Source organism: Rhodnius prolixus, unplaced genomic scaffold, assembly GCF_049639745.1.
Source record: "Rhodnius prolixus isolate KJV_2025 unplaced genomic scaffold, Rpr scaffold_13, whole genome shotgun sequence".
Classification (NCBI taxonomy): domain Eukaryota; kingdom Metazoa; phylum Arthropoda; class Insecta; order Hemiptera; family Reduviidae; genus Rhodnius; species Rhodnius prolixus.
The window spans coordinates 148,318-175,212 of NW_027411583.1; the positions used below are offsets into that span (position 1 = coordinate 148,318).

Sequence of the window (26,895 nt, forward strand, 5' to 3'; positions counted from 1 at the left end):
TCTTTTGAGAGGAATCACTTGTTTTTTTAAATAGGTATTTGAATCAACTCGTTCCACCTTTGGATTCGTTTTAGTGGACATACACCCAGCTACTGGTCCTTTCATTTTCTCTTCCTAAAGCTTCTTATAGCTTCCTGTCCGGTGATGGACCCAATAATTAGAGTGAACATGTATTTTGAAGGCACCCATCTTATTAGTGTAGTTCTTATAGTTCTAAATTTCTAAACAATTTAACTAAATTTCTTGCAGCAACAGAAGTTCGGGTGTTCATAACACTTTTTTTCTTAGGCATCTAAAAATCTTTTAAGTCCTTTCCTAATATTCTCCAACTCAATAAATGTGATAATTTTCTAATTCAGAGAGGAAAATAAATTATAATCAAAATAACAATATGAAAAATCGTTTTATCATTTTACACAGTACTTTATACAATATTTTCAAGATATTAACTTGATGCAGGCCAGCACTTAACATTTATTTAAAAAATAAGTACATTGTAATTAAGGAAGAAAAGAATTTAACTTAATTGGTTTCTAATACTTCTCACAATATTTTTGGTTAGTGATGTATTAGTGATATAACCTACTTTTAATAATTAATTAAAAAAAATATATAAATAATCACAATAGAGACAATTAATAATTAAAATATTCAAATTATGAAAACCTTCACCGGATGGAATAATAATAATACTATACAAGTTAATAAATTTAATTAAATTTTAACAAAATTAGTAACCATTCGTTCGCCAATCTGTACACCCATTAAGAACTGCCAGAGTAGAGCCGACAAGATGAAGGGAACCAGTTACCAATACATGACAATCTTCATTTGTTGATTGAGTTTTTTGGAACACTTCTAGCGCTTGTGTCACTGAATCTGCCACTATGCATTCACATTTATCAAAACCTTCTTTAACCTGTAATAATTTCAAATAATAAAAAGTCAAATTATAAATTGAAAATATAGATTGGAGTCTATCTCTAATAAATTCATTACAGTCACCGACCTTACCATTGTTTTCTATTTAATGATCTTTAATTTATCTTTAGTTTATTTAACGATCGCAGACGGACTTTGTACTGAGGGAAGAGACCTAAGAAGAGCTCCCAGGAAGTGAAATCTGTGGGCAGGCAGCTGGACTTCTGTCCTCTTAATACAGAGCTACTTAAGCCCTTCCTCTCATCAGAGTCTAATTATTTTTTTAATAATATCAAGTAAGGTGATACAAATAAATAATAAAAAATTTACGAGTACCTGTAACAGTTGCTGCCAAACATTTTTATTGAATTCACATTTGCTCAACATGTCACTTGCCTTTGCTCCAACAGCAACGATATCTAAAACAAATAGATATTATTCCATTAAAGTTACTTGTAATTTATTTTTTACTACTGTTAAAATTTGAAATATGAAAATTAAAAAAAAAAAAAATACCGCAAGGAGATCCATTAGATGTAGTATAATTTGTTGAGAATACTGCAAGATTAAAACAACATTTCTTCAAATGTTGTAACATTGAATAAGGATCACGACCTCCGGTACAGTTGAATAATAAAAAACGCTTTTCATCTCTGTAGAGTAATAAAATTATGCATTACAAGTAAAATTTTGACAGTTTAAAAAGCAGATGACGTAAAATAAAGTTTATAAATTATAAAATACTGAAATACTTATTTGTATTAATTTTACAAATCAAAGATGTATATATATTAAAAGCGATAAAAATTTAAAAAATGCCTAAAGTAAGGCAGTACAAAATTGACGTATTCATTTGAACTCTTGGCTTAATAGATACATAGAAAAATCATTGTAAATTTTATTTTCTTGAGATTTAAGAAGTTTAAATAAAATTTGATAGCATCAAAAGCCAAACCTTGGAGCAGCTGAATCAAACCAGCGAGCACAAATAATCGCACTATGTGTTGTATGAGCACCGTCTAAATAGAAAGTAAAATTTCCAAATGGAATTATCTGACACCTACCAGGCCACCAACAAGTTAGCAGACCTCTTTGGGTATGTTGATCCACTTTTCCAATGATAGGCACTATGCCTGTAGAAAAATAATCATGTTTACTATTGCAACAGTTGTAGTTTAAAAAACAGTGAAAAAATAATAACCATCATCCACGTGCCTTTTACAATTTAAAGCAAAGACTCGTTACTTAAGGATAATTCAACGTACGGGTAGAAAATTCTTAAAAACAAAACTATCACGAACAAGTACAAAATCCACTAAGAAATGAACGTCCACATTTGTAAAAAAATATAAGTAAATTTAAACCAAACATTGAATTAAAATAATACTACAGAAGCAGCAGGGCAAAGTGAATCATTATTTCAAAAAATACACAATTACCAACTTTTAATAAAGTATCAAATTACTAAGCCAAACAACAACTAGATATTAAAAGTTTGTATAAACCGCATATTTTGCATACTTAAATGGTTGGCTAGATAATATTTATTAAATATATTATAACATATTTACGTTTAATAAAAATAACAAATGAACTGAACAGAAAGCAGGGTAAGGCAGTTAAACATGGTGCGGCGTTTAACAGTAATAAATTAATGTTAGTATTGGTTAGTTGAATTCAAAATTATTTTATTAGTATAAATTTTATTAAAATTGCAGAAACAACAGAAAAAAAGTAATGTATAAAAAGTTACATACTGTCAGTTCCCTTCTTCCAATTTATGATTGCATGAGTTAATTGTAATGCCAACGATGCGTTTAATTTTACAACAGGACTCATCATTGAGGTATCCATTTGGTACTGTTCCAAAGAAGGCACTACAGTCAGTGCAGACTGGAAGAAGAAATACATATTTTTGTTTGAAGCGGGTCGAAATCTGAGGTTACTGGCACCCGGAGTCTTTATCAGAGCACTGCCGGCCTCCTTGTAACAGATATTACTGTCCATCGCCAGACAATGAGCTGCAAGAAGCTCAATGGAAAAGAAAATCTAAGGGCAGGCAGCTGGATTTGAATCCAAGATCTCCCTTTAGAAATCCAGTAACCAAACATTGAACTGATCTATTCCTCAAGATATTTTGATTTTGGTACCTATTAATTGTATTCTAACAATTACTTTTGCTCATTCATCTGTTTTAAATTTAAAAAAAATGCAAAGACTTGCTGTTTCGCCATTTTTGGATTTATAGCTTTCAGAATTAAGAGATGGCAAAGAAAAGAGAGATCCTTTTGATAGTAGCATTATCTGTTTCACACAACATGTAACATATGCAACGAGCAGATCGCCTACTAAGCCAAAATTATTTGTCAAGCAAAAGAAATACTCTGAGATTAAAATGCTTAACACAATAAGAAAAACTCAAGAGTCCGTCGCTAGGTAGAGGAAAAGTTCCTCTGGTTCTTAAGACAAAGCTTTGGTCAGAAATCCGCCATTATGTGTGGAATAACAGCCTTCAATTGGTTAGTTTTTACAGATCGTGACTTGTAATCCTGGAAATAAATGAAAGATTACTGAAACTTTCAGCAGTCAATCCTGATTCCTGAATTAACTAAAAGAAAGTAAAGTGGAAACTGTTGAGGACTAATGATTGGTAAATTGAACTCTATATAATTATTAATTAAATTATGAAGCAAATTAAATTTAAAACTAAAACGTTCTAATAAGGTATATAAACAGCGGAACATACTTTCAAAAGGAAGTTTGTCAGAATGATTTGAACTCCATTATGTCCCAGGGCGTATCGTGGAAAAATTAAAGATGGTTAACACATATATCTCTTCGCACTGAGTTCTTTCTTTTTTAATATTTAATTTTGAGTTATTCTTTTCAAACATGCACATGTCAGAAAGGGCCCAAGGATTGAATAATTTTAAATTAGAAATAAGAAAATAAGTCTACAATTACGTATTAAGCTATTACCTTTTTTTCAATTGACCTCTTTTGTAAAACTTTGAAAGCGGAAGAATCATGACCTTGTACAGTAAAAGTTCGGCTCCCTGGCTTAATAATACCGGCCTTCTGCCAGGCTATACTTTCTATCGTGTCGCCCAGCAAATTTGTGTGATCAAGATCTAACGAGGTTATTCCGACTACTGGGGTACGCCTAAATAAAATAATTATTACAAAATTATTTAATTGCTTAATTAATTTCCATTAAAAAACAAAAATTCTGAGATTTGATGGCACATGTTGAAAGTTTAATTTACAGAAGAATAAAAAAACTCTGGATTAAGTTTTCATGAAAGAATTTTTATTTTTTAGGATACTGTGTGCATCCTTTAAAATTGAAATTACCACTTACATTTTAAGATTTATTGTTTCCTTGTAAACGAACCGAAGACTAGAATGTACTTCGCAATTGTTAATCAAAGGAGTTTTTTTTTTGTTTTGCCTTATTGTACAACGCAAATTAGCCATTTGTTAATATAAAGAGTTCATTCGAATGAAACGAATTTTACATAAACATACATTTTAAGACAATCAAACACTTATTAAAAATACCTTGAAGTGGCGAAAAGCTGGGAAAAAAAGATATTTTTTAGGTTTGGTCCTATTAAAAAAAATAAATTAAAATCATAATAAATAATTTATTATGTTCTTTGCACCTAACTTACAGCAATAATTACCTGAAAACATTAGTGCAATCTAATTCTCCACCAACGCCAACTTCAACAATAGCTATTTCCACACCTTCTTTCAAGAATACGGAAAAAGCCATTACTGTGAGGAACTTGAAATAAGAGGGCATGTCACCTTCGTCATCCTGCACTACATAAACAATTCATTAAAGGAATAAATATAAAATGTTAAGAAAAATATTTAATATAATCGTATTTGAGCGGCTTTTGAAAAAACTAAGAAATTTTAAAAGGAATAACTTGAATGCGATTTAAAAAACTGTCCATCATGAGTTGATTTAAAAAAAAAAAAAAGAATCATCATAAAACAATGTCTAAGGGTCTAACAAACCCACAACGTTGCACAAATTACCCTGGACTAAAAGGATTGTAAATTTTGCCAACAATGAGAATTTGTGTAAGTTTTTTTAAGACGACCTCCTTGGCTATAGTCCAAGACCCCTAAAGAAATAAGTGGCTAGCCCATTATTTGCCCTTACACGATTAACAAGAGAAGAACTAAATGTTCGTTTCGCCACGTAACTTTATATCCTGAAATTCTAAAACCCTAGGAATCTGCATCCCGCACAAAATAAACATATCTTTTGCTATAGCTTTACTAAAGTTTATCTTCTTATAAATTCGAAGTATATATATACAGGTATGTATATGTATGTATGTATAAAACTATGAAATATGGTTATGCCCTTAATGCCTGATGCCATTAATTTTTTCCGTCGTAACATGAATGCTTATTGTATCCCTGAACGGTTTTGGATTTTCATTTATCATTAGAGATAGATTAATCAATGTGATGCTGAGATTTGACTTTACTTATGTTTCTGTCTCACACTACACTTGCTGAATGAGTGAGGAAGGTTACAAGGTATGTACTTGTATGTGTGTTATTCAAAATGTTATTGAATCTTAAAAACATTTTGTAAAAAAAAAATGAAATAATATATTTTCGATTCAATATCAATTTCGAATAACACATACATACACACACACACACACACACACACTTCCTCACTGATAACTATGGAATACAATAAATAAGCGTGCTTCGACGAATAAAATCAAGATATAACTATAAAACTGTTTTTAAATTACAAATAAAATCTGAAGACCTTGTCAACGCTCAGTTAATCTGAACATTTAGAATTAACCTAATCACATTAGTACAGAGCTTAGTTTTGTTGCCATTATTCCTGCTACTGTTGCTGACCTCTACTATCCGCGCCAAAGTTATCTCTACTAATCCCATCAGGCGGCTGCTGTCTCAGCAAATGTCTACAAGCTCCTTATACATTAATGTTCAACCATTCCTCCATCTCCATCGATCCAACTCAAATTCTACTAAATCACGAAATTCAATAGCAAATTAACACTTTATCGAAACAAAGTAGCTTTTTCAAAATTTGTCCTCTGGCTACTGCCAACAAAGGTTTCAATATTTAAGGCTAAAAGTTTAAAAAAGTTTGTATTTTTTGTTCAAGCTATCGGTGCATTTTCAATTATGTATTTATTGTTTTCGCACTTGCTAAAAAAATAAATAAATTTGCAAACGTACCTTATTATTTTCTAGGACATTGAACACTTCCCAGAAATGTTTAACAAACTGGTCTGGAGTAAGTGGGTTTCCATTAACTCGTATTCTTTCTGTGACATTGACGAGATGTGGGGAAGTAAAAAGGCCAGTTTTGAATCCATGAGCACGAAGACATGACTCACATAATGCACAAGTCGTGCCTTTACCTTTTGTACCGGTCACATGTATCACACCAATACGTCGTTCAAAATCTTCAACATCGACTCCGCATCTAATAAAAATTACACCTTCAAACTTATAATTTAATGACTTAAATCAATCATTTAGGAAAAACAAGACATTAATTCATTACAAGAAAAACGCAGGCGTAAAATTGTGGATTTCAAAAGCTAAAGTTGTTTAAATGACAGCAATTTAAACTTACAAAACTAGACGATATCGTTAACCACAGAAGTCCGTTTAACATTTTTGGAGATTGATCCCACCTTGCGGTAAGCAGAAAAAGTTCATTAAATTTCAAATTTATTGGCTATTGTTTGCTATCACATAAAAGAATAAAATTGTAAGTACCAACAAAAGAAGTAACTGTAAGAACCAACTGCCCATAAGACATTTTTAATCCAGCACGAATGACAACACAAATTTCCCCAGATTCACATAAAATTAACTGAATATATTGCAATGTATATACCTAATTTAAAAAGGAATACTTTTTTTTGGTACTTTTCCGTTAGCCGGGCGCAAGCGAAAAACAGTTTTGGTAAAACTGTTTTCTTTACAATTCATTAATATTTGTTTATAGTTGAACGTTTTCGACTTTTATTCCGTTGACTTGGCTCGCGTTTGGTTCACAATTAGCGACATTAGCGCCCGGCTAACGGAAAAGTACCCTTTTTTTAAATGTCAGAAAAGTGAAAAATCATTTCATCAAAAAATTAATTCTGTCCCAGGAATTTTTTATCGCTAAGGTACATACATTTGGAACCTCTGGGTGTCCAACCGAAATCATTTTCGGCTTTATAAGATTTTTCGTACTTATGACATTATTTCCACACAAAGTAATTTTCTAAAAAGTTATTTGGGGGGGGGGGAAGGGACCTTAAGACTCTAATTTCCAATGAAAAATTTTAATTAAATATTCGATATGTTCCAAAAGTTTCTTTACCAGAATTAAGGGAAAATAAGCAAAAATTATATCATTTTTTTAATATATTTACTTCCTTAGAAAATCTTTAGAGAGATCACAATGATCTGCTGTGAACAAAAAAGTATTTCTATTTTTTGCCCTAAAAAGATTTAAGCACTTAACATTCTTTTTAGTGGAAGCATTACATTTTAACACAAAAACAAAGTACAAATGCTAGTGCAGTTATTCTAAAAATGTATACATGAGCTATTAAAATCATCATTCGTACCTGTTGAGATATTTATTGGTAAGCTGAACATTTAGCGATTGTCGTAACTTTTTTTCACCTTTAAGAACGGACTCACGAATCACGCTTGAATTATTTTGTAGTTTGTTGAGTGCATTTACAGCTTCCTGCAACCGATGATTTGAATGAGTCATAATAAATAAATCTCGATTTCAATTAAAATAAATTACCACTAATCCATTAAATTACAATCAAAACATTTAGTAAGCAAACTGAAACTGAATTTTGATACTAAGAAACATTACATGAAAAATACGTCTTAACATGGCCTGCACATGCTATTCAAAGGTCATAACATTATCTCATAAGTGGACAACTGTCATTGATAAAAATAATCTAGTTTAATACTGGATTTTACTATCAAACACAAATACCCTTGACCTGCAGGCCCTGTATATGTAACTTTTTGGGTACAGTTCTATTCTAGCCAGTACGACTATAGTATATTCTAGTAAAGTCAGTCTATAGTGTACCCTTGAAGTAGTAAGGGTTCTTACTCACTTGTTATTTTGACCCTTACTGACATTATTTCAAATTCTTTACAGCTCAATTCATGTACTTCTGATTCTATGTTTTCTTTCGTTTTAGTTTTGCTGGAACATCGATACTTTTTGTAAATTAAGTTAACCGGTTTTCTATTTATTCAGGTATAAGTTGATACATCCATTCATTATAAATAATTAGAATCTTATTATACAAAAAAACAAAACAAGTTTCAGAAAAATACCAACCTCATAAGCTTGCAGTTCTTTGGAAACGTGTGATTTAAGACTAAATCTGAGAGTACTTTGACTGGCTCTGGTCATCTTGTATCTTTTGCTGCAGAATAAACCATAAAGTTATTCTAAAGAAATATATCAACAACCAAAAATCTTAATAAACTTGAATTTTAAACTAAAACGTACAATTCCTTTAAAAACGTTCTTGTGCAAATACTTCTCATTTGGCGGGCAGATAGAAGGTTTCATTAATAAGCATTGCATCATTGTAAGCTATTTCAGATTTAGTGACAATGTTTCCCAATTTTTAGTAAAATGAAACTGGTATTATTACAACGTGGAAAATTCCTGATTCAGAATTTTGTATCAACGCTTTCTTTGAAACAAGAAATATAACGTTTAAAATAAAAACTCCATTTCCCGCGGTTTAAGGCTGATGAAAAGTTTAATTTCAAATGAACTTCTACGACTTGACAATGTTCAGTGAAAAAAAAAATCAAATGTTTATTCTCAACGTTTATATAACAAAGACCTAAAAAAATTAACAAGTTTTTGCAATTAAACAATGTTTACTAGAAGATACCAAAAGTATTTTTGTTTTATAATTATATTTTTAAAATAATAATTTGCTTAATAGAATATTGGTAGGAAATGATCTTATTTAAGTTCGGTAATAATTTTTAACAAAATTTAAATAATAAAACTCTTAGCTTGAAGTGTAACCTCCTTGGTTTAGGTCGAGCAGGTGTGGAGCTATGCACTATAATGCAGTGTGCTTGTGGGTTTCTTACCAAGAGACGATAGGTGGTGCTGAGAAAGTAGTGCTTTATCGTATCAACTTTAAACAAATATTTTTTTTTAATCGGCTAATTTCTAGAAAACGTGCTTTACTTAGATAGAAACAATTTTTGTTGCTTGTATAAAAATGGAAGTGGAAACTGAACGAAGAATATTGGCAAGATTTAAAGCTGACTCAGGGGAAGAAGTTGAAAGTTTAATTGATCTACCAATAAATGTCACAGTTGACCAACTAGCAAATATTTGCAACAATTTATTAGATCAGGTAATTAATAAAAGAATTTTACTGTTATGGACGTGAAGCTGTCATTTTACATTATTTCTGTTTTATAGGATGAATTAACGCCGTATACATTTTTTGTTAATGATGAAGAGGTAATCAAATCACTAGATAATGTTCTGAAAACTGACAAGTTTAGTACGGAAGATGTGGTTGAAATTATATATCAACAGCAATCTGTGTTTAAAGTACAAGCTGTTACTCGATGTACTAGGTTTGTTTCTACCTACATTTTTTATTGTTGTTGGTGTCAAAAATATATTTTAGGGACATTGGATCACGCTCATTGTGTATGTATAACTTGAATTTCTATTTCATAAAAAACAGTTTTTATACAATAAACGCATATTAAGGAAGGGAATAGCGTATTGGATTTCCACGCGGAGGTCCCGGGTTCGAATCCAGCTGCTGGCCCTTAGATTTTCTCTTCCTAGCAGCTTCTTACAGCTCACTGTCAAATGATGTCTGTAACGAGAGAACTCTGTCCGGAGGCTGGAAGTGCATTGAAAAAAGCTCCGGGCGGCAATAACCTCAGATGTAGACGCGCCTTAAATCATAAAATAAAAAACAAACGCATTTTTTATTAGTACTTTATAGTATTACATATCGGAATATAAAAACTAGTCGTTTTTACTTTTTAAGAAATTAGTATCGAATAGAATATTAGGTGAAAATTACTGAATAATTAGTATCGGTCGTAATACCTTGAAGTTACATTATTAGAGGTATATTTACATATGACGAAATAAGTAAATTGCTTAGAACAAAAGAGCATTGCTTGCTAAATATTTGAGTTTGTTAAAAGACGAGGTCTACTGAAAGTGTGAATTTGTAGTAGGGATTTAGAATTCTATAGGCCTATAGACGCGTACTTGAACACCTCACCTTGCTGCATTAAACATCCTACTCCATTTTTATTGGTATTAAATATCAGGCTAGGTAAGTGTAATCATATCAATCTTTAAAGAAATGGTTAAATTGCCACCATGAGGTGAACTTATACAAGCTTAATCGCGTACAGTATTTTAAATTATCTGTTTCAAATGTTAGGAACAAAAACCACTCTCACAGACAGTAAAATCGTTTATAAAATCATACATTCCCTTACGAAATTAATTTTGGCTAATCTGCGCGTTCAGAAGGCCAAAAAAAAAGAAAAGAAATTAATTTACATCGTTAACATTGCTCTTCATAAATTATTTTTCTTCATTTATGCTTTATTACTTTTTAAACTGATATTCGTTCCTTGTCTTGTTATACTATTATGAATTTTAGCAGTTTTGGAGTCTTTAAAAGATAGCTCAACTCATAAATTGTTCTGAGAAAAATTATTCTGATTGTATCACTAAGCAAAATTTTCAATATTAGCTTATACAATTTTAATGTGATTTTGTCAGTTCTATGCCAGGCCATGCAGAAGCTGTGATTTCAGTCAAATTTAGTCCAGCTGGAGAAAAATTAGCTAGTGGCTCAGGGGACACAACCGTCAGATTCTGGGATGTTTCGACGCAAACACCACATTTCACATGTAAAGGTATTTGGGTTTCCAGTTTAGTTCCTCTTATTTTGTTTAACAATAATTAATTGTAATATTCACACTTATATTAAAATTAATTTATTTAAGAAATGAATAGTATGGTAACAAGTAAACCACGAGTTGCAGACATGTAATAGCTAACTACAATTCACTTGTGGTTGTTGCAGTTAAGGTGGATTTGAAAAAAAAATTTGCCTCTTGGCTTCCTGTTGATAGACCATTGATTAGATCAGTGAGAAGTTTGGCTTTATTCTTCGAAAGATTTTAGCTTTACGCACTTTATGACATCTAATTTTGTATTATGGTCTTCTAAGAAGCTATCTGGATTTTTTTTTTATTTGGTCGCCATATAGTCTAAAGGACAAAATATTCAGAAAAATTTGTTTTAGGCGGATTCGGAAGCTACACTTAATTCTCATTTTCTAAACTGTCACATGATATAGATTATTTCCACGGTGTATTAACTAATGTGGAATCTGTTCGAAAAATAAATCCGCATAGTGTACAGAAAACAAAGTTCAAAACTATTTCTAACTTCGTCTTTCAAAACTGTGTACTTTAAAATAAGAGAAATTATTTAAGAATTTAAACTAGATGCTTGAAGATATTTATTCAACAAGATCAAAGGATATTTATTTATTTATTTATTTTTGTTTTAGGGCACAAAAATTGGGTGCTTTGTATTGCTTGGTCTCCTGATTCAGAAAAATTAATATCTGCCTGCAAAAATGGTGTTATATTAGCATGGGATCCAAATACTGGCAAACAAATTGGACCTGCAATGATTGGACATAAGCAGTGGGTAACATCTTTGGCGTGGGAACCTTTTCACTCAAGTAAAGTAATTGTATAGTATTCTATAGTGTTCATTTCTGCAGATGTATGTTTAAGGTCTCTCCAGTAAATGTTGTAATCTTTTTTTTTAGATGCTGAATGCCGCAACTTTGCTAGCAGTTCTAAAGATTGTGATATAAGAATATGGGATGTTGTACTTGGAAAATGTATAAAAGTTTTATCGGGCCATACTAGAAGTGTAACTGCTCTTCAGTGGGGTGGGTCGGGCTTACTTTATTCTGCCTCCCAGGACAGAACCATTAAAGTGTGGAGAACAAATGATGTAAGCTCATCTATTTCTTGTATAATATTTATCTACTGTTACTTTTTAAAATTCTCTCATCTTTTATTCTTCTTATTTAAAAGTGACCTAGATTATAAATTGATTGTTCAAATTGAAAATCTATAAAATCAATAGATTTTTTAACTTAAATATAACTTCATTGAATGAGTAAGAGAATTTTTGCAGGGTGTATTGTGTCGTTCTTTGGAGGGACATGCTCATTGGGTTAACACGCTTGCTTTAAATACTGACTTCATTATTCGTAGCGGGAGTTCAATCAGATTTGAAGAACATGTACATCAAAATGATAGTAAGTTTCTGTGAAAATTATTAACTTGGTGAGACGAATTTTACCAATTCGCAAATTTAGCTTAAATATAGGTAATTTTTTAGCAGTTAATGTACTCTGTCTATGAAAATGTTTAGATCCACTAAAATGCTTGTCCGCACAAAATTTTGATTGAATTTATCTTTCAGTTCTTAACAAACAACTATTTTTCTCTCTCTCTCTCTCTCTCTCACTCTTCCTTTTTAACAGTAATTTCACTTCGCTAACATAAGATTATGCTTAACTTTTTCCTCTAACTTCCAGTGACTTTTGAGTGAATTAGAGATTTTGATAAGTAGAATTTAGAATTTCGCTTTTCAAAATCATTAACTAGATTGATAAGTAAGATTCTGATGTTGCTGGAGTCAATTTCAAGTCACGGCTTTCATAACCGCTGTATCAGTGCGTTGTTCGTATATAAATCCAGTTGCCGATTGGAACTCTATGCACGTTGCTTCTGTTCATGCATGAGTTTTGCATTTCACACTCTCATCAATCACAATTACTTCCAGCTGCACTTAGCTAACTCTTGAAACTTTCACATTTTTGAAATACTTTGACTAAGTATCGCAATACTTTCTTTGTCAAAATTAAAAGTAAATAAAAAAAAGAAAAGAAAAAAGTTGCTCAAATTTTGCACAAAAATTAGTGTAGACCTCATTTTTCTAATCAAAAACCAGGTAAAAAAGGCCCTATGCTTAAATACTAAAAGGTCTAGGGCAAATGAGGGAATCTCCTTCATACAAGTTCACGCTGACTACTAAACTTCAGTATTCCGTACTGGTTTAAATATTACAATGAAAGGCCACCTTTGTAAAGTAAGAGGTTTTTCTTTTCTTTTCCTTCTAATAAAAACAAGTAGTCTCCCCTCTCATGTACTAATGGCTGCTCTCTGATTGTGTTATGTTAGTTTCTGAAACAAATAACAATGTCGTTCATCCAATCGTCCTTCATCGTTGTTATCTGATTTCTTTGGCGTTGTCTGAAGGATTTGGAACTACTTTGTGATTCTGAACTTGTATTGATTCACCTCTGACATCACATTCACATAGAACTGAAATAAATTGATAGAATTAACTACTTCTATTTTAGAATCGAAAATATATTTCTATTTAATTTTTTAAACGAAACTATAGATATATACATTATTTATAAATATAAGTACAGCTTTAGCATTTACAATTACATTTATGTACACTAGAGGGTAATTATTATTTTGATTATTAAAAATATTCTTTGAAATAATTTTCCATGTTTATTGTTATAGAATTAGCTATGCAAACGTTAGCTAAAAAACGTTATGAAGAAGTGTGTTCGGGGTTTGGAGAACGTTTAGTGTCCGGAAGTGATGATTTCACACTTTTCTTATGGAAGCCAGAAACTGAAAAGAAACCATTAGGTATTAGACTATTAATATTGTAATTAACAATTTATAGTTAGAGTTTGTTTTTCAATAAAGTTTTTTTTTTTTTTTTTTTTTTTTAGCCAGACTGACTGGTCATCAACAGCTCATCAACGATGTTAAATTTTCTCCCGATACTAGAATATTTGCATCGGCTTCCTTTGATAAATCAATTAAACTTTGGGATGGTAAAACTGGGAAGTAAGTAATTATTCAATTTTATATATTACAAAGTTTTAGAATTCATTTTATTTGGAACAAATACAAATTTTGCTATAAAATGCCTACTTTTTAACCGATACCTTAGTTTTCAGTTTACATTCTGACGCTATTTGGAAAATTTATCGAATGATATTGTAGATTATTGAGATTTTCACCGTCAGAACTGTTTTTTCTTTGTTCTGGTTTGTTTTGAATTTCATCAATTTTCAGTTAAATAATATTGACCTTTACTATTTCCTGGTTGATTCTCAGGCCGCTTTCCATACCAAGTATAAGTGCACAGAAATGTTTGCTATAATTTTTAATCTTTTTCTTTTAAAGAATTCACTTAACGGAACATTTAAAATTAGACTTCTCTGTTTTTTCACGGTATGATTAAAAAAATATAAATATTTGGTTTTTCCAAACTGCGAATGTTTTCTGAATGTTAGTAAATTCTATACTGTTTCAATATATTAAGGATTCTCTTTAAGAAAACCGCGTCCTCTAAAACATTCCTAAATACATTTTTCACTAAAATAAAAATTCAAACAAAAACGATATGTCTTTTTCTATAATGTTGTTAGAAAGCTATAAGAAATATTTTATTAAGAGACCTCATTTTTGGAAAACTGTTTAAACATTAACTTGGGAAACGTGTTTAAAATAAGTTGTGTCGTATGAAATAAAACATTACTATTTATTTACTTCGCGAAATAAGTTTAGATTATAATTTCTTAATATCAAATAGATATATAGAAAAAATTATTATTGAAATAAATATTAATTTGTACAGATTCATTACTACATTAAGAGGGCATGTACGATCTGTTTATATGATATCCTGGTCAGCAGATTCACGTTTACTTGTTAGTGGTAGTGCAGATTCTACACTTAAAGGCAAATTATATTATTATTATGTTGTACTGTTGAAAATAAATCTGAATTTATTAATGTTTGCTTTAAATTAAACAAAACTATCTTTTTAGTTTGGGATATGAAAACCAAAAAACTACTACATGATCTGCCTGGACATCAGGATGAAGTATTTGCAGTGGATTGGTCTTTGGATGGGTATAAAGTTGCTTCCGGTGGAAAGGATAAAGTTTTGAAACTGTAATTTTATTTTATTATTTTTTTAATACCTAATACTTTTCTAGAATCTATATATTATTTTTTGGGTTTTCAGGTGGCAGCATTAACGGATTCTAGGAAATTAATCTTTTTTGAAAAGATAATGCTTTTTGATATTAGAAGAGGTGATTTTTTTAAATTCAAAATAAGGATCAAAGAATTTAAGTTGAGCACTTAAAAATCACAAAACAAAAAGAAAAAAAAATCTATTCAAAAATCTCAATATCATTCGCCTTAAACTTTTAGAATTGACATTAAGAGTCTGGCGCACCTCTTCAACAACATAGCTTTACTCTGAGTGAAACCTCAAACATTTCGTAGAATTATGAGCGAATGATGTTGCATGGCAATAACAGAATGTTCGGAATGGGACTCTTGTTCTTGGATTGCTTAGATTTTGCTCATATTGTAAATAGTACGCTATTGTGGAGAAGTGCCGCACCATATTCTTTTTATGGTGAGGGGTGCTAGTAAATAATTACTTGTTTTTGTTTAATAAATTTTTTTATTCAGGAAACAACACAATCATTTCTTAATGACTTAGTTTATTTGGCAAATTAATTTTAAATAACAAACCGTATACTAATTTTATTTGTTTTTTTTTTTTAACTTGGCTTAGGATGTCAGAAAAAGGAATCCCATTAAGCTGGTCTTAATGCATTCTTAAGCTGAATAGTTTCATAATGGAACCTACGCATTTCAGCATTAATTACAGAAATTTCATTTACCACAGTGTAATCTCAAAAATTTAGGACTGAATAAAGAAAGAATAGGTATTTCGGGTGTGACCTCCTATATTACTTTTTATTTACCGACGTTTACAAAGGAAAGCCTTAACATTAGCAAAAAACGACGTCGGTTAAGGTCTTCAATAACAGTAGTGAAACTACTAACTTCCTATTTTTTCTAAACAAACAAAACAAACAAGTATATTTAAAAACAAATCATTCTTACCTGAAGTAGTGAGAGCTTGATTCTTGTATACTTTTAAGAAATGAAAGCTGCAGCTTTTGAGATTATGGGCGAGCGACATACTGGACAGTCGTTTGTGATAACTTCGCTACAATCTTCGCAGATACAAACATGGCCACATTGCAGGATGATTATTTCTTTGGGATTTTCTCTAAAATTAAAATTTACAATTACATTTTTAAAAAAAGCTTTACCATGGGCATAAATGTACCTTGAAATTTGTTAGTCAGACGGCCAAAAAAATTCAGCTTGGCTACTATTTATTACATGCAAAAGATTTTTATTTAAAAATAATAGACGTTGGCAATTAAATCTGTAGTAGCGCTATATAGTTGTGACTTTCTATTGCAAAGTTAGGGCAGGTGTTGGTGTGGAGGTCACGAACGTGAATTAGTAAGCGAGAGATCCCAAATTCGAATCCCGTGCGCAGTTCTTTTCATTTGTTCCAAAAAATAGTAGTAACTAATGTCCTTCCGCCCACAGGAATCTAATCGGTAGTTGGACGTTAAAGCGCGCCTGAAAAAAAAAATGGCGATTACATTACTGTACTTTTATCGTAGCGTCTTTTTTTTTTTTTTTTGAAAGGACTATCCGGTTCCTAAAAGAGGGTGCGTCAGATTTAGAAACAGCGAATATATAATACCTTATAGAATAAAACAATGACCGAAGGCGAAAGCTTTGCTATTCATCTTAGACCTAGGCCGAGGTCCTCTTGAACGCAGTAAATAAATTTCAAAATTAGAGAATGTTATGAACTGCTAAAAATTGCCAAATTTACTTAGTTTGAAGTAAGAATTTATTTTATTAAAGCAATTTATTCAATTATAACAATGTGACACACTCAATTTCAAATTGGTTTCGGCTGAGGATCATACTTGAAGGGCCAAATGATTTTACGGCAATTCTACCAAAGGCGTAACTTTCTGTTTAAATACGCTACTATTTGCCCCTTCAGCTAAAAATTTAAAGGCTGCAATTGCAAACAAAGATTTTTTGAAAGAGGTAATATTTCTAAACTTATTGGCGGTGAACTTCCCGCAAACCCTTTTCATGTACTTATGTGCATCTCAAAAAAATGTATATAATTAAACACTGAAATGTTTTTGATAACTGTAGAAACTATTTCAAAAATTAAACTCTAAGAGGGGTGGGTGTTTGGGCGGACAGTGGTTATACACATTACGAGTACTAATTAAATTAGAGATTTCCACTACAAATCTCGCGCGAAACAACGTTTTATTTGTTAGAAAAGAAGTTAATAATAAATTAAGAGCTTCCGCCCCCGTGCACAATAGGTTACTACCTAATTGGTAGTTGGAAGCTCAACCCCCTCCTGAAAAAAGAAGCAATTACTTAGTCACAAAGTTTCCAAAATAAAATTTACAAATTTATTTATGTAGTATTTAAAGTATTTTGTATAATCTATACGGTCTTTATCAATTATCCAAATAAAATTAAACACAACCTATTCTTACTAAAACAAAAAAATTAACCTGGAATGAGAAGAAAGAACTTTTTCAAGTTTTCCTACAATACTGTAAAGTTCGGACAACCACTATAGTAGCGGAGATCGCTAAAGTAATCATTATCATGACATTTTAAGGAGAGGAACTTTAGCCGAGATTCCTTTGTTTGAAGCATAAATACATTTTTAAAAAAAGGGTATACAAAATAAATACGTACCTACAAACTACACATCTTTCGTTTTCTGGGATTTCATCACCTGTCCTTGCATTTTGTCTTCTTTCTTTTCTACTTGCATCTAATTTTCTTTTCAATTCTTCTTCTCTAAATTTAGCTTGTCTATCTAACCACCATTTTCTAGTAATTATCACAGTTAAAACGAAACCGATTCCTCCGAATAACAGTGTTAGCCACCTAGAATAAAAAAAATTAACTAGAAATATTCTGAGCATCCGTAATTGTAGTTAAGAACTCGTAAAAACTAGGCAGGCACACTAATTTAATTTTGTAATTGATAAGTAAGCCAGAAAAAAAATGAGTTTTTTAACATAGGAATCTTTATTTCATACTTACTATAATACACAATATCACGGTAATAAGTATAAACATATAATTTATAATTTGCAATAGCTCATTACAAAATATAAATATTGCTCCACGCAATATAACGTAATAGGCAGATTTATTTCTTAAAAGTTAACATAGTGAGCAATTTAAAGATTAATCCTAAGGTGATTGAAAAAAAAAAACTGTATTCATTAATATTTACCTGTAGGTTGTTTTCTGTTCTTCTAATTTACGTAATAATGAAGAAACAGGCATAGACGTAATAAAGTACGGGTATCCCTGTGACGGGGGAGATAACTGAATATTACCATCAAGTCCTTCTGATATTTGGCCAATGGCTGAAATATAAAAATAAAACAAATATATTCTAAGCAAAGTTATTCAGGAAAAAAATGGGCCATGGGTAGCTCTCCTCTATTTCTACAACTGGCATCGATGATACCAAAGAATGTTTATCTGCTGACTCTTTGTTCTACCTGGGGTTCCCTAAAAGAGCTTGAATACTTGCATGGTGTTCGAGAGGTAAATAACCTATCCAGAATCTTCTTGAGGCAGTTTTATTTTAAATATTTAAGGAGAGAATGGTGAATTAAGAGGTTATTTCAAATTGCCGGCTCTACTGTTCCTCCTAGAACTTCTCTTGAAAACGTACTTTTATTTGGCTACAGTGTAATCTAAATTACAATTAAGACTTAATAACTTACGGATTATGTTTTTAACCATGCAAGAATTAAGCAATTGTAGCACTAGATTAAATTCCGTGATACCAATATAGTCCACTAGAGCATATCCTGCAGCGTTTTGATTAGACTTAGAAATTCAGAGAAGGGCCCCTGGATACAGCTTGAAGGCACCAAGTTTTCAATAAATTCTTCTCAATAAAAAAAAAAGGCAAGCATGAGCAATATCATCCTTATCCTTTTCTTTAAAACCTAAACATGCTGGTCGTCTCACGATATGCGGCCCACGTGGTTCCTCTTAAAATGTTTTCTGGAGGCGCAGAAAACATTTTGTTTTGTGGTCCTCTTAAATTTGTTTGGCATTTTTATACGTTGCTATTCTTAAATTTCATTTAATAGAGATAAGAAGAGAATTTCTGATTACCTGTTATAACTGATCCTTCCTTTAATAATTCTTCCATAGTTTCAATTCCTCGTTGCCGTACTCCATTAAAAAATCCTACTAAATGGTCCATAATACTTAAGGAACTATTTTCAAATTTATTGTGTACCGTATCTAGATCTAGAATTTCTGCTCCCAAAGGATCAAGAATATGAACAGACATCTTTCCACGTTTCAACAGAAAAGGTACTATGTTGTACGTTTCCTGAATGGTATTCTTTTGATCTGCCCTAAAACAAACGAAAAATTATTGCTAATAATTATTTAAACTGAAATAAAAGTTTCATTTTAACAGTAAGAAATATTGTAAGGTAAATGAATTTTAAAGGGCAATTACCAGAAACCAGAGGCATTTCTCGCTATGGCATGTTCTCTTATCGTAAGCCTTTGTATCACACCAGTTATATCAGGAGTATTCAGTCCGTTAATTGGTTTATTAATTGCTTTAACATCTCCCTGAAATATAACATAACTTCGTTCGTCTTCAGTCAACTGTTTAAAATCGGGATTTATACCAAGCCTATAAGCTCTCTGCAAAAAAATTAAAATAATTGGATTATTACATCAGTGCCAACGATAAATGCAAATGTGAAATAAAAGTAAAAAAAAAACTTACTTCCACCAAATTTAAAGAGTAACTATATTTCATACAAAGCCTACTACATATTCCGAAAATAATTGTGTCAATTCCTAAAGCGAGTAATTCGCCCCAGTGATCCATTTTACTAAGAAAGCGACAAGATCAGTTGAGTTTACATAATTTATAACCTCTTGGACAGGAGTTTTAAGAAAAAAGGTAGGTTCTAAGTTATCCTTAAAAGGTTGTCAAAATCAGCTGATTATTAGTCCTACACGGATAGCAAACTAAATCAATCGAATGTAATGAATCATGAAAATTTTTATCAAATTCTAAGTAAATGCTAACAATTTAAATGTTTAAAGATTGTTTTTTACTTTGACAGCGTTTGCATCGTTGCTCATTATAATTAAATTTTAATCTTCATGATGATATAGTCAGATCTGATTTTTTTATCGCGAAACCTCTGAATATTTGATTCTACCGATATCAACAGAGCTCCTTAGTTAAAAGAATCGTTAAAGTAGATTTCATCAGGCAGTATTCCATAAAAACACACAGAGAGAGAAGTTAAGAGCGACCCGGCAACACAATTCCAACAGCAAAACTAGGTAGATATAAAAACAGCCACCTTTATCATACCTAACAATGAAGCACAAAAATAAGTATCCATGAATTCCACAGCACCCATCCTCAGAGTACTCACCATATACAAATGCAGAATGATAACGTTTGCATGTAGAATTAGTCCTTGTTACCAAGCTATAGAACTCGTTCCGCAGAAATGGTGTTAGGTTCATTTCTATTGCCTAGAGTCGGTGGACACAAAAATAAGACCGAGTCCTAGAAGAACCTTAATAAATAACTCCTAGACTTTTTCTGTTATTAATTTCTTAGGGAGGAAGTATTTTGATCATCAAACTTTCTGTATTAATTTTTTTCAGAAAATGGTGGTTTCCTCTGAGACTAAAAACCTGGTTTTTTGAAAAGTTGTGTGTTTGCGCGCGTAAGGTGTGAACAAATATCTTAACAAAATAGTTATCTGAAACTTTATTTTGAATAAATTATGAAATTTAAAAAATCTTCCATTACAGTATCAAGAAAATACGTGGCTAAACCGAATTAAAAAAATTCGCTTCCTATCTGATCCAGATAGAAAGATAAAAATACTAACTCAATCTTTTTGTAGGTATCATTTCTTAGAGCTCAGGGGACCTTAAATGAAAACTAAAAATACAAAATTTGCACGATTGCAACAAGACCGAGTCGCAAAAATAGTAATAAAAAAAAAATTGCTGAAAAATTTTACTATCAACAAAACTTATTAATAAAACATGAGCACGATACAAACATTTATTTAAATGTAAATATTATTTTACACTTATTAGTAATTGATAGTGCTATCAATGGTAATTTAAGTTAATATAAATTTAAAAAAAACTGTCTTAGTATAATATAAACGAGAAGTGACAACTAGTTTATACATTAAATCAAATGTAATTTAGTTACGAATACGATTCTAAATGTTTGATCAAATGATGTGGCCAGAGCGAGTCCTTGTTTTGCGCTACTCCAGTGAAATGTTGAAATCGGTTGCGAAGAGAGAGTGTAGTTTTGTAATAATGATAGTTCACCGACAACTCCCATATTCACTCCTTCTCCATCAGGTCTAGTTCGTTTCTCTGGGTAATTACTATACACATAAGAAAATTATACTATGTTTATTAAATAATTCAGTATAATATCGTTGTACAAATAGCAAATCAAATGCTACCACATATAGGTAAAATAAATAAATAAAATAATAAACAGTTAGGGCAAACTTGAAAACACTCACTACTTCCATAAATAAACAGTTCCATTTCCTCCACATGTCATAAAAATTTCTCGATTTTGCGGTAGATGACTCACTCCCCAAACTGTGGACTCATGCGCCTGCAAAACAAAATGTCTTAAAAATAATCTGCTTTATACTAGGAAAAATTAGTTTATCTACTACGATAGATTTGCGATATGTGCTCAAGAGGTGATTCCTCTCACTGAAGTTTCTTCCTTTATTGATTCTTTTTTTAATAAAACCTTAACCTGTCGCTACTACTTTTTTATTTGCTGCGAGGCTCGAAGAATAAATTTTTCTCTCAAAAACTATAGTGAAAAGGATTCACTTATTTATACATTGCTGCACGCTCTTAAATTTTCATTCGGGTGCCACCAAGGGGGACTGAATTTATCTTAGCGGCCAAAATCCATCAACCGGAAGCAGGATTTTTGATAGGTCAGAGTTCCTTTCAAAGCGCCACTTTAATGTAATCAATGATCCTATCATTTATTCAATATTATCGCTATTTAAATGAGTTGTTGAATTCCGAGTGTTATGGTAGAAGTGCGAATTATCTTGACTTTTTTTTTTTTAATTTTACAATAATTTCCTCGAAAATCAAAGCAGCAAGTTTATTGAATTTGCGATGTGTATAAAATCAGCATCATCTTTTCCTTGCAAAATCTTCACAATAAGAAAAATTATTTGTAAGTAACAATTAAGAAATGAATTCATGACGAAGAGATGCATGACTGTTTTGTGATAAAATCTTTCAAACAGTATTTAATTTATAATAATAACTATTAAACAATTAATACTTTAAAAATACCTTTTCTTTTAATACAGCAAATCCTTTTTTTGGATGTTGTGTTCTTAAATCAAACAAAAAAAATTTGGATTCTAACGTGGTTGCTACCAATTTATTCATTTCTATTTCTTTCCTATCAAATTGGAGAGAGCAAACCTAAAAATTAAATACATATTGATTATAAATATAAATATATGTTAATCAGTTAACTTAAGAATAAAAATTACTCCATTTTTCACGTTTGTATCCCATCTAAGAGCCATTTTTCTCAGATCAACCAATTTGATGTCACCATTGTCGTAACCAGCACAAATTGCTCGCTCTGAATTATTATAAGAATTTCCTGGAAAATAAATTTTATTTTTTTAATTTTTAATCGATTGTTAACGCCTAACTGTTATAAAAATAACAAGTAAAGGCAGATTAACGTGAAATTACTATGAATAAAGGGGACATTTACCAAGGGCAACAGTCCAACAGTCTCTTTTGTTATTTGCATCATTTGGTTCTAGAGTTGTAACAGGATCTTGTTGCCTGGGATCCCACAGCTTAACAATTCCTGTTTATAATATAACTAAAATCAGGATTTTTCTATTTTTATTTTATTAAATGATGTAAATTAAAAATAAAGGATTGGCTGTATGGTGAAAAGCCAATGCCAAAAAAAGAAAGAAAAAAGTCGTTTGTTTGAACTCACCATCTCTTCCACCAGTAACTATTTCCGGTGCACCGCAACCTATAGATTGCCCGGCCACCCCATCTATACAATTAAGACATCCTTCATGTGCTGTCACTTCGTAAACTGGTTTTGATAGATTCTCCAGATCCCTGTGATTACAAATTATAAGTTAACATGAAAAATTGTAGGGATTATCTAATTCTGGTTCCTGAGTGTCCAACTTGCTGCCATAAATTTTCTCTTCCTAGTAGCTTCTACATCACTCTCCGGTAATGAGAAAAGATAGTCCGATAATGAAGGAACACTGTCCAGAGAATAACAGAAAACAGAAAAGACTCCTGATTCTAAGGACCGTGTTCACAAATATTTGTTTAGGTGTTATTACACAGTTAGCCCTACAATCTCTTTTGCAATTGTTCCCTTCTTTCAAGTAAAATACTTTATCTGTGAAGCGCTACAAAAAAGCACTCTACAGAGCAGCTTACAACTAAAGTTAATATTAATTATATTGAAGTTAGACAAAGAATATTATTATTTAAAAATCGTAGCATTTCACAATCAATTTTAAAATTATTGCGCCAAGTTTCAACAGCTAACATTCATATATTTTTTATAGGAGATATATATTCTAAGAATGTACCACAACTGTAATTGACCACAATCGTTTCCTGTTGCTAAATATCTGTCTCTCAGACTTGATGCATCAAAAGTTCCACATTTAAAGAAGCTATCTTTGTCTATCTGAAACATTAAGTAACAATAATTGCCACTACATCTAATTGGTTCTTCAATTTGACAATTCATTAAAACTGTCCGGTAGGACAGGACATTTTAAGGTTTAAGGACATTTTATTTTATAAAAAATAAACGATTGGAATAAATTGTAAGCGCATGTTCTGATTGTCACCAAACCTGTTATAGAGACTGATGACCAATGTCTAAAATTTTCTCAAATGAAAATATTAAATGTCTTCAAGGGTGCTAATGATCTCAGATGATGACGCGCCTTAATTAAAAAAGTCCAAAAGTTGAGAATTATCTTTTTTATTTTCTTCTAGAACTGGAAAAACTGGGTTCACATTACAGGTAAAATTTTATTAAATCAGAACTTCAGAACTTGAAAAGTTACTAAGCAATTTACCATTGATATATGATACATTTTTGAACAATAAAATTACAACAAATAAGATTAAGTAGTTGTAAATGGCTAACCTCTTTGATTAACTGTGGATCACCAGATGTCATTTCATACAATTGTAAAACTCCTTTAGAATTAGGCCTGCTTCCCATAATGACAAATTTGGCTGAACATGGCACCCATTTACCATCATAGATTGAGAATGTCACAGACTTTTCATTATGGCAAATTATCTGAGGTTTATCCATTTGGTTAGAATAATACTTTTCAGCTTACTAACTTTAGTAACTATAGTAACAAATAAACATTTCTCTTGTAACTAATGAATATGTGAATTTTCTAATAATTAAAATGTTAAGTAAACGGCGAGTTAATAAATAATTTACTGGTAAATCATTAGATGCTGCTTACGTTTTCATTTTTCAAACAATGCATGCTTATTTGTTATTCAAATTTTGAAATTGGTTCATCAGATTTGAGTAAAATAAGTTGAGTTCAACTCAAAAAGCGTCATCCTTCATTTTACCGCCATACAATCTAACCCGATTCGTGGAAGTTCAATTGCTCTATATAAATCACTAAAAACAATATCTGAAGATGGATAAAGGAACAAAAATAATCAGAATAGATGAGCACAAACACTATAAGGGTGAAGTTATTGATATTGCCCTACATAGGGAAACAATTCAAATATTCAATAATTTACTAAATAGTATGAAAAGTTTTGTAATAAATTAACCATCCGGTTAGTTGACCGTAAACTAATGAATTTTTTCGATATTATATTATAGGAACCGTTAGAGCTAATTAAACCCGAGCACATCAAAAATAACTAACTTCAGATAAACTTTAAAAAAAGAAAGTCAACTCGGTAACAAATCTAGTCAAATCCAAGGATTACCTACTTACTACCAAACTTTTTTTTAAAATTCCATATTCTCTTTTTAGGCCATTATAACAAAGCGCATCCCAAACTGAGCAAACTGAATTGAATACAGAAAGTCAGCGTCCATTCTTCCTTTGAGATAAAATGGCGGACATCAGAGTTTGATTTCGATGTAGTTCTCAGGAACTTACTGGCTTTTATTTAATTAAGTGGATCTATCATTCAAGTCTCAAGATATTTCAAGGCTAAATAAGAAAAACATTCAGTGCCTGCTGGTAATGTTGAATCGAATAAGACACAATTGTAGCGATCCTTTAACTTCCAAAAAGTTAATGTTTTAAGTGTTCTGTTTCAGATATTGATGGTTGATTTCACCGCTGCCGGCATAAACTATAACACTACCCAGGCCGGCGACATTTCATCTCCGTACGCCAGTGTCCAGCTTTTTTGTTATTAAGGCCAAACTGTAAATAATGCAGTTTCTAAGGTTTTCTCTAGCAACGCTGCTTAAAAGCGACAATGAGCTAGGGTTGGACGGTAAGACAACTATTAATATGGAAGCTTCTTGGTCGAAGGACATCTGTATCAAATTTGCGCCGTCAGCCGTATTTTGAGCTCCTAATGAAGAAATTCCTCTCCCTCATAAAACATGTTTAATTAAAACATTCCCAACTCATTCATTTATTAAATAAGCATGTATTACACATATGTAATAAACACGGATAGTAATAATAAATAAAAGTGTTACAATATAAATAAATTATATTAATTACAAAAATATTTGCATTATCACAGATAATCCAATAATCACATTTAGTTTTGTTTTAATTCATTTACTTATTTTACTTAAACGAACTAGAGAAACCACGTTTAAATATATTAAAAGTGAGTGCTTTAGTTTTTTGTTTTGTTTTTTAAATAAAAACACACATTATAATGGTTTCACCGTAAAGATGTGTACAATTTTTTTTTTTTTTTTAAACATAAATCAATATTTTACAATCGTTCATTGTTACTCAATTAACTGTTGGCCAATGATTCACGACCAGTCATCAATTTAGTAGGAAAAATTTCATGTAGTAATGATTTCTCTACAATTGAAGATAACCAAATAAAATTAAAGGCTTTTGGTTTTGTATAATCAATTTTTAACTTGGAATTTGGATCTTGATATGTTCAATACAGTGAATTTTGAAATTGTTAACCTATTAGGCCACTTTCAATTATGGGTCAATTGAAGCTATTTAAAAGTATTCTGAGATATCAAATCTTCTGATAAATGCTACGCCTTCAGGGGTTTGGATTTTCACGATTCATCATTAAATTTCGTTAAATGAACCTTTTTAAAGATGATTCTTGATCGCTAACGAATTAATCTGAAGAACGTCTATGAAGTATTGAACTCTCAAAACATTGAGAGAAAATATAAGTTTCACTTAAACTGTAATTCAGTTCCAGAAGATATAGTAAGTTAAAGGGGCTTTTTCTCTGCATTAACTCACAGCAATCTGTTACGTCAGCTAATGGCGTGTTATCAGAACTATCTCTGACTAGCTACGGAACAAGCAAAGCCTTTATCTAGAGTATTGGCATCAAAATTTCTAGGAGTGTGACAAATTTTGTCATTCATTGAAACAAATACAGAACGAAATCGTTTCAAAGAGTCTGACATCTCTAAATTCTGAATAATCCTATTTAATAGAGTGTGTGAAATAAAACAAGGAATCCAACCCCCTAGAAAACAGATGATGTTGAAGAATTTTT

At 31.1% G+C, this 26,895-nt stretch overlaps 4 protein-coding genes and 1 long non-coding RNA gene across 9 annotated transcripts; 2 read left to right on the plus strand and 3 right to left on the minus strand.

Annotated features, from left to right (window-relative positions):
• Positions 1-384: 384 nt before the first annotated feature.
• On the minus strand, positions 385-8,678 carry LOC141447821 (folylpolyglutamate synthase, mitochondrial-like). Of its 2 annotated transcripts, XM_074115695.1 has the most exons (11): positions 8,489-8,678; positions 8,315-8,402; positions 7,566-7,690; positions 6,172-6,421; positions 4,608-4,744; positions 3,901-4,084; positions 2,679-2,814; positions 1,877-2,054; positions 1,438-1,574; positions 1,258-1,340; positions 385-919 (listed from the first exon to the last, which is right to left on the minus strand). In XM_074115695.1, the coding sequence occupies exons 1-11, from the start codon at positions 8,524-8,526 to the stop codon at positions 731-733; spliced, it is 1,545 nt and encodes a 514-aa protein (XP_073971796.1). In that variant the 5' UTR covers positions 8,527-8,678; the 3' UTR covers positions 385-730. The 2 variants fall into 2 exon arrangements, with proteins under 2 accessions (XP_073971796.1, XP_073971798.1); XM_074115697.1 differs by lacking the exons at positions 8,315-8,402; positions 8,489-8,678 and adding an exon at positions 7,829-7,961.
• Positions 8,679-9,040: 362 nt separating this feature from the next.
• On the plus strand, positions 9,041-15,624 carry Nle (notchless protein homolog 1). The gene is made up of 11 exons (XM_074115698.1): positions 9,041-9,365; positions 9,434-9,594; positions 10,778-10,914; positions 11,577-11,753; positions 11,844-12,034; positions 12,221-12,344; positions 13,630-13,761; positions 13,848-13,965; positions 14,762-14,865; positions 14,955-15,081; positions 15,155-15,624. The coding sequence occupies exons 1-11, from the start codon at positions 9,228-9,230 to the stop codon at positions 15,165-15,167; spliced, it is 1,422 nt and encodes a 473-aa protein (XP_073971799.1). The 5' UTR covers positions 9,041-9,227; the 3' UTR covers positions 15,168-15,624.
• LOC141447825 (mitochondrial E3 ubiquitin protein ligase 1-like) lies at positions 11,594-20,027 on the minus strand. 3 transcript variants are annotated; one of them, XM_074115704.1, is made up of 7 exons: positions 19,841-20,025; positions 19,562-19,755; positions 19,207-19,454; positions 18,305-18,440; positions 17,755-17,949; positions 16,054-16,222; positions 11,594-13,416 (listed from the first exon to the last, which is right to left on the minus strand). In XM_074115704.1, the coding sequence occupies exons 1-6, from the start codon at positions 19,943-19,945 to the stop codon at positions 16,087-16,089; spliced, it is 1,014 nt and encodes a 337-aa protein (XP_073971805.1). In that variant the 5' UTR covers positions 19,946-20,025; the 3' UTR covers positions 11,594-13,416; positions 16,054-16,086. The 3 variants fall into 3 exon arrangements, 2 of the variants coding, with proteins under 2 accessions (XP_073971805.1, XP_073971804.1); XR_012454595.1 differs by lacking the exon at positions 11,594-13,416 and adding an exon at positions 13,444-13,743 and having other exon boundaries at positions 16,054-16,587; positions 19,841-20,027; XM_074115703.1 differs by lacking the exon at positions 11,594-13,416 and adding an exon at positions 13,444-13,743 and having other exon boundaries at positions 19,841-20,024.
• A 25-nt stretch (positions 20,028-20,052) lies between these two features.
• LOC141447827 (uncharacterized) lies at positions 20,053-26,113 on the plus strand. Its single transcript, XR_012454596.1, has 3 exons — positions 20,053-20,412; positions 25,194-25,406; positions 25,487-26,113. It is a non-coding gene; the product is annotated as an uncharacterized lncRNA (long non-coding RNA).
• On the minus strand, positions 21,141-24,964 carry Wdr92 (dynein axonemal assembly factor 10). Of its 2 annotated transcripts, XM_074115702.1 has the most exons (9): positions 24,657-24,964; positions 24,320-24,533; positions 23,748-23,848; positions 23,126-23,256; positions 22,889-22,987; positions 22,656-22,771; positions 22,450-22,584; positions 21,639-21,736; positions 21,141-21,494 (listed from the first exon to the last, which is right to left on the minus strand). In XM_074115702.1, the coding sequence occupies exons 2-9, from the start codon at positions 24,491-24,493 to the stop codon at positions 21,287-21,289; spliced, it is 1,062 nt and encodes a 353-aa protein (XP_073971803.1). In that variant the 5' UTR covers positions 24,494-24,533; positions 24,657-24,964; the 3' UTR covers positions 21,141-21,286. The 2 variants fall into 2 exon arrangements, with proteins under 2 accessions (XP_073971803.1, XP_073971802.1); XM_074115701.1 differs by lacking the exon at positions 24,657-24,964 and having other exon boundaries at positions 24,320-24,601.
• Positions 26,114-26,895: the final 782 nt, after the last annotated feature.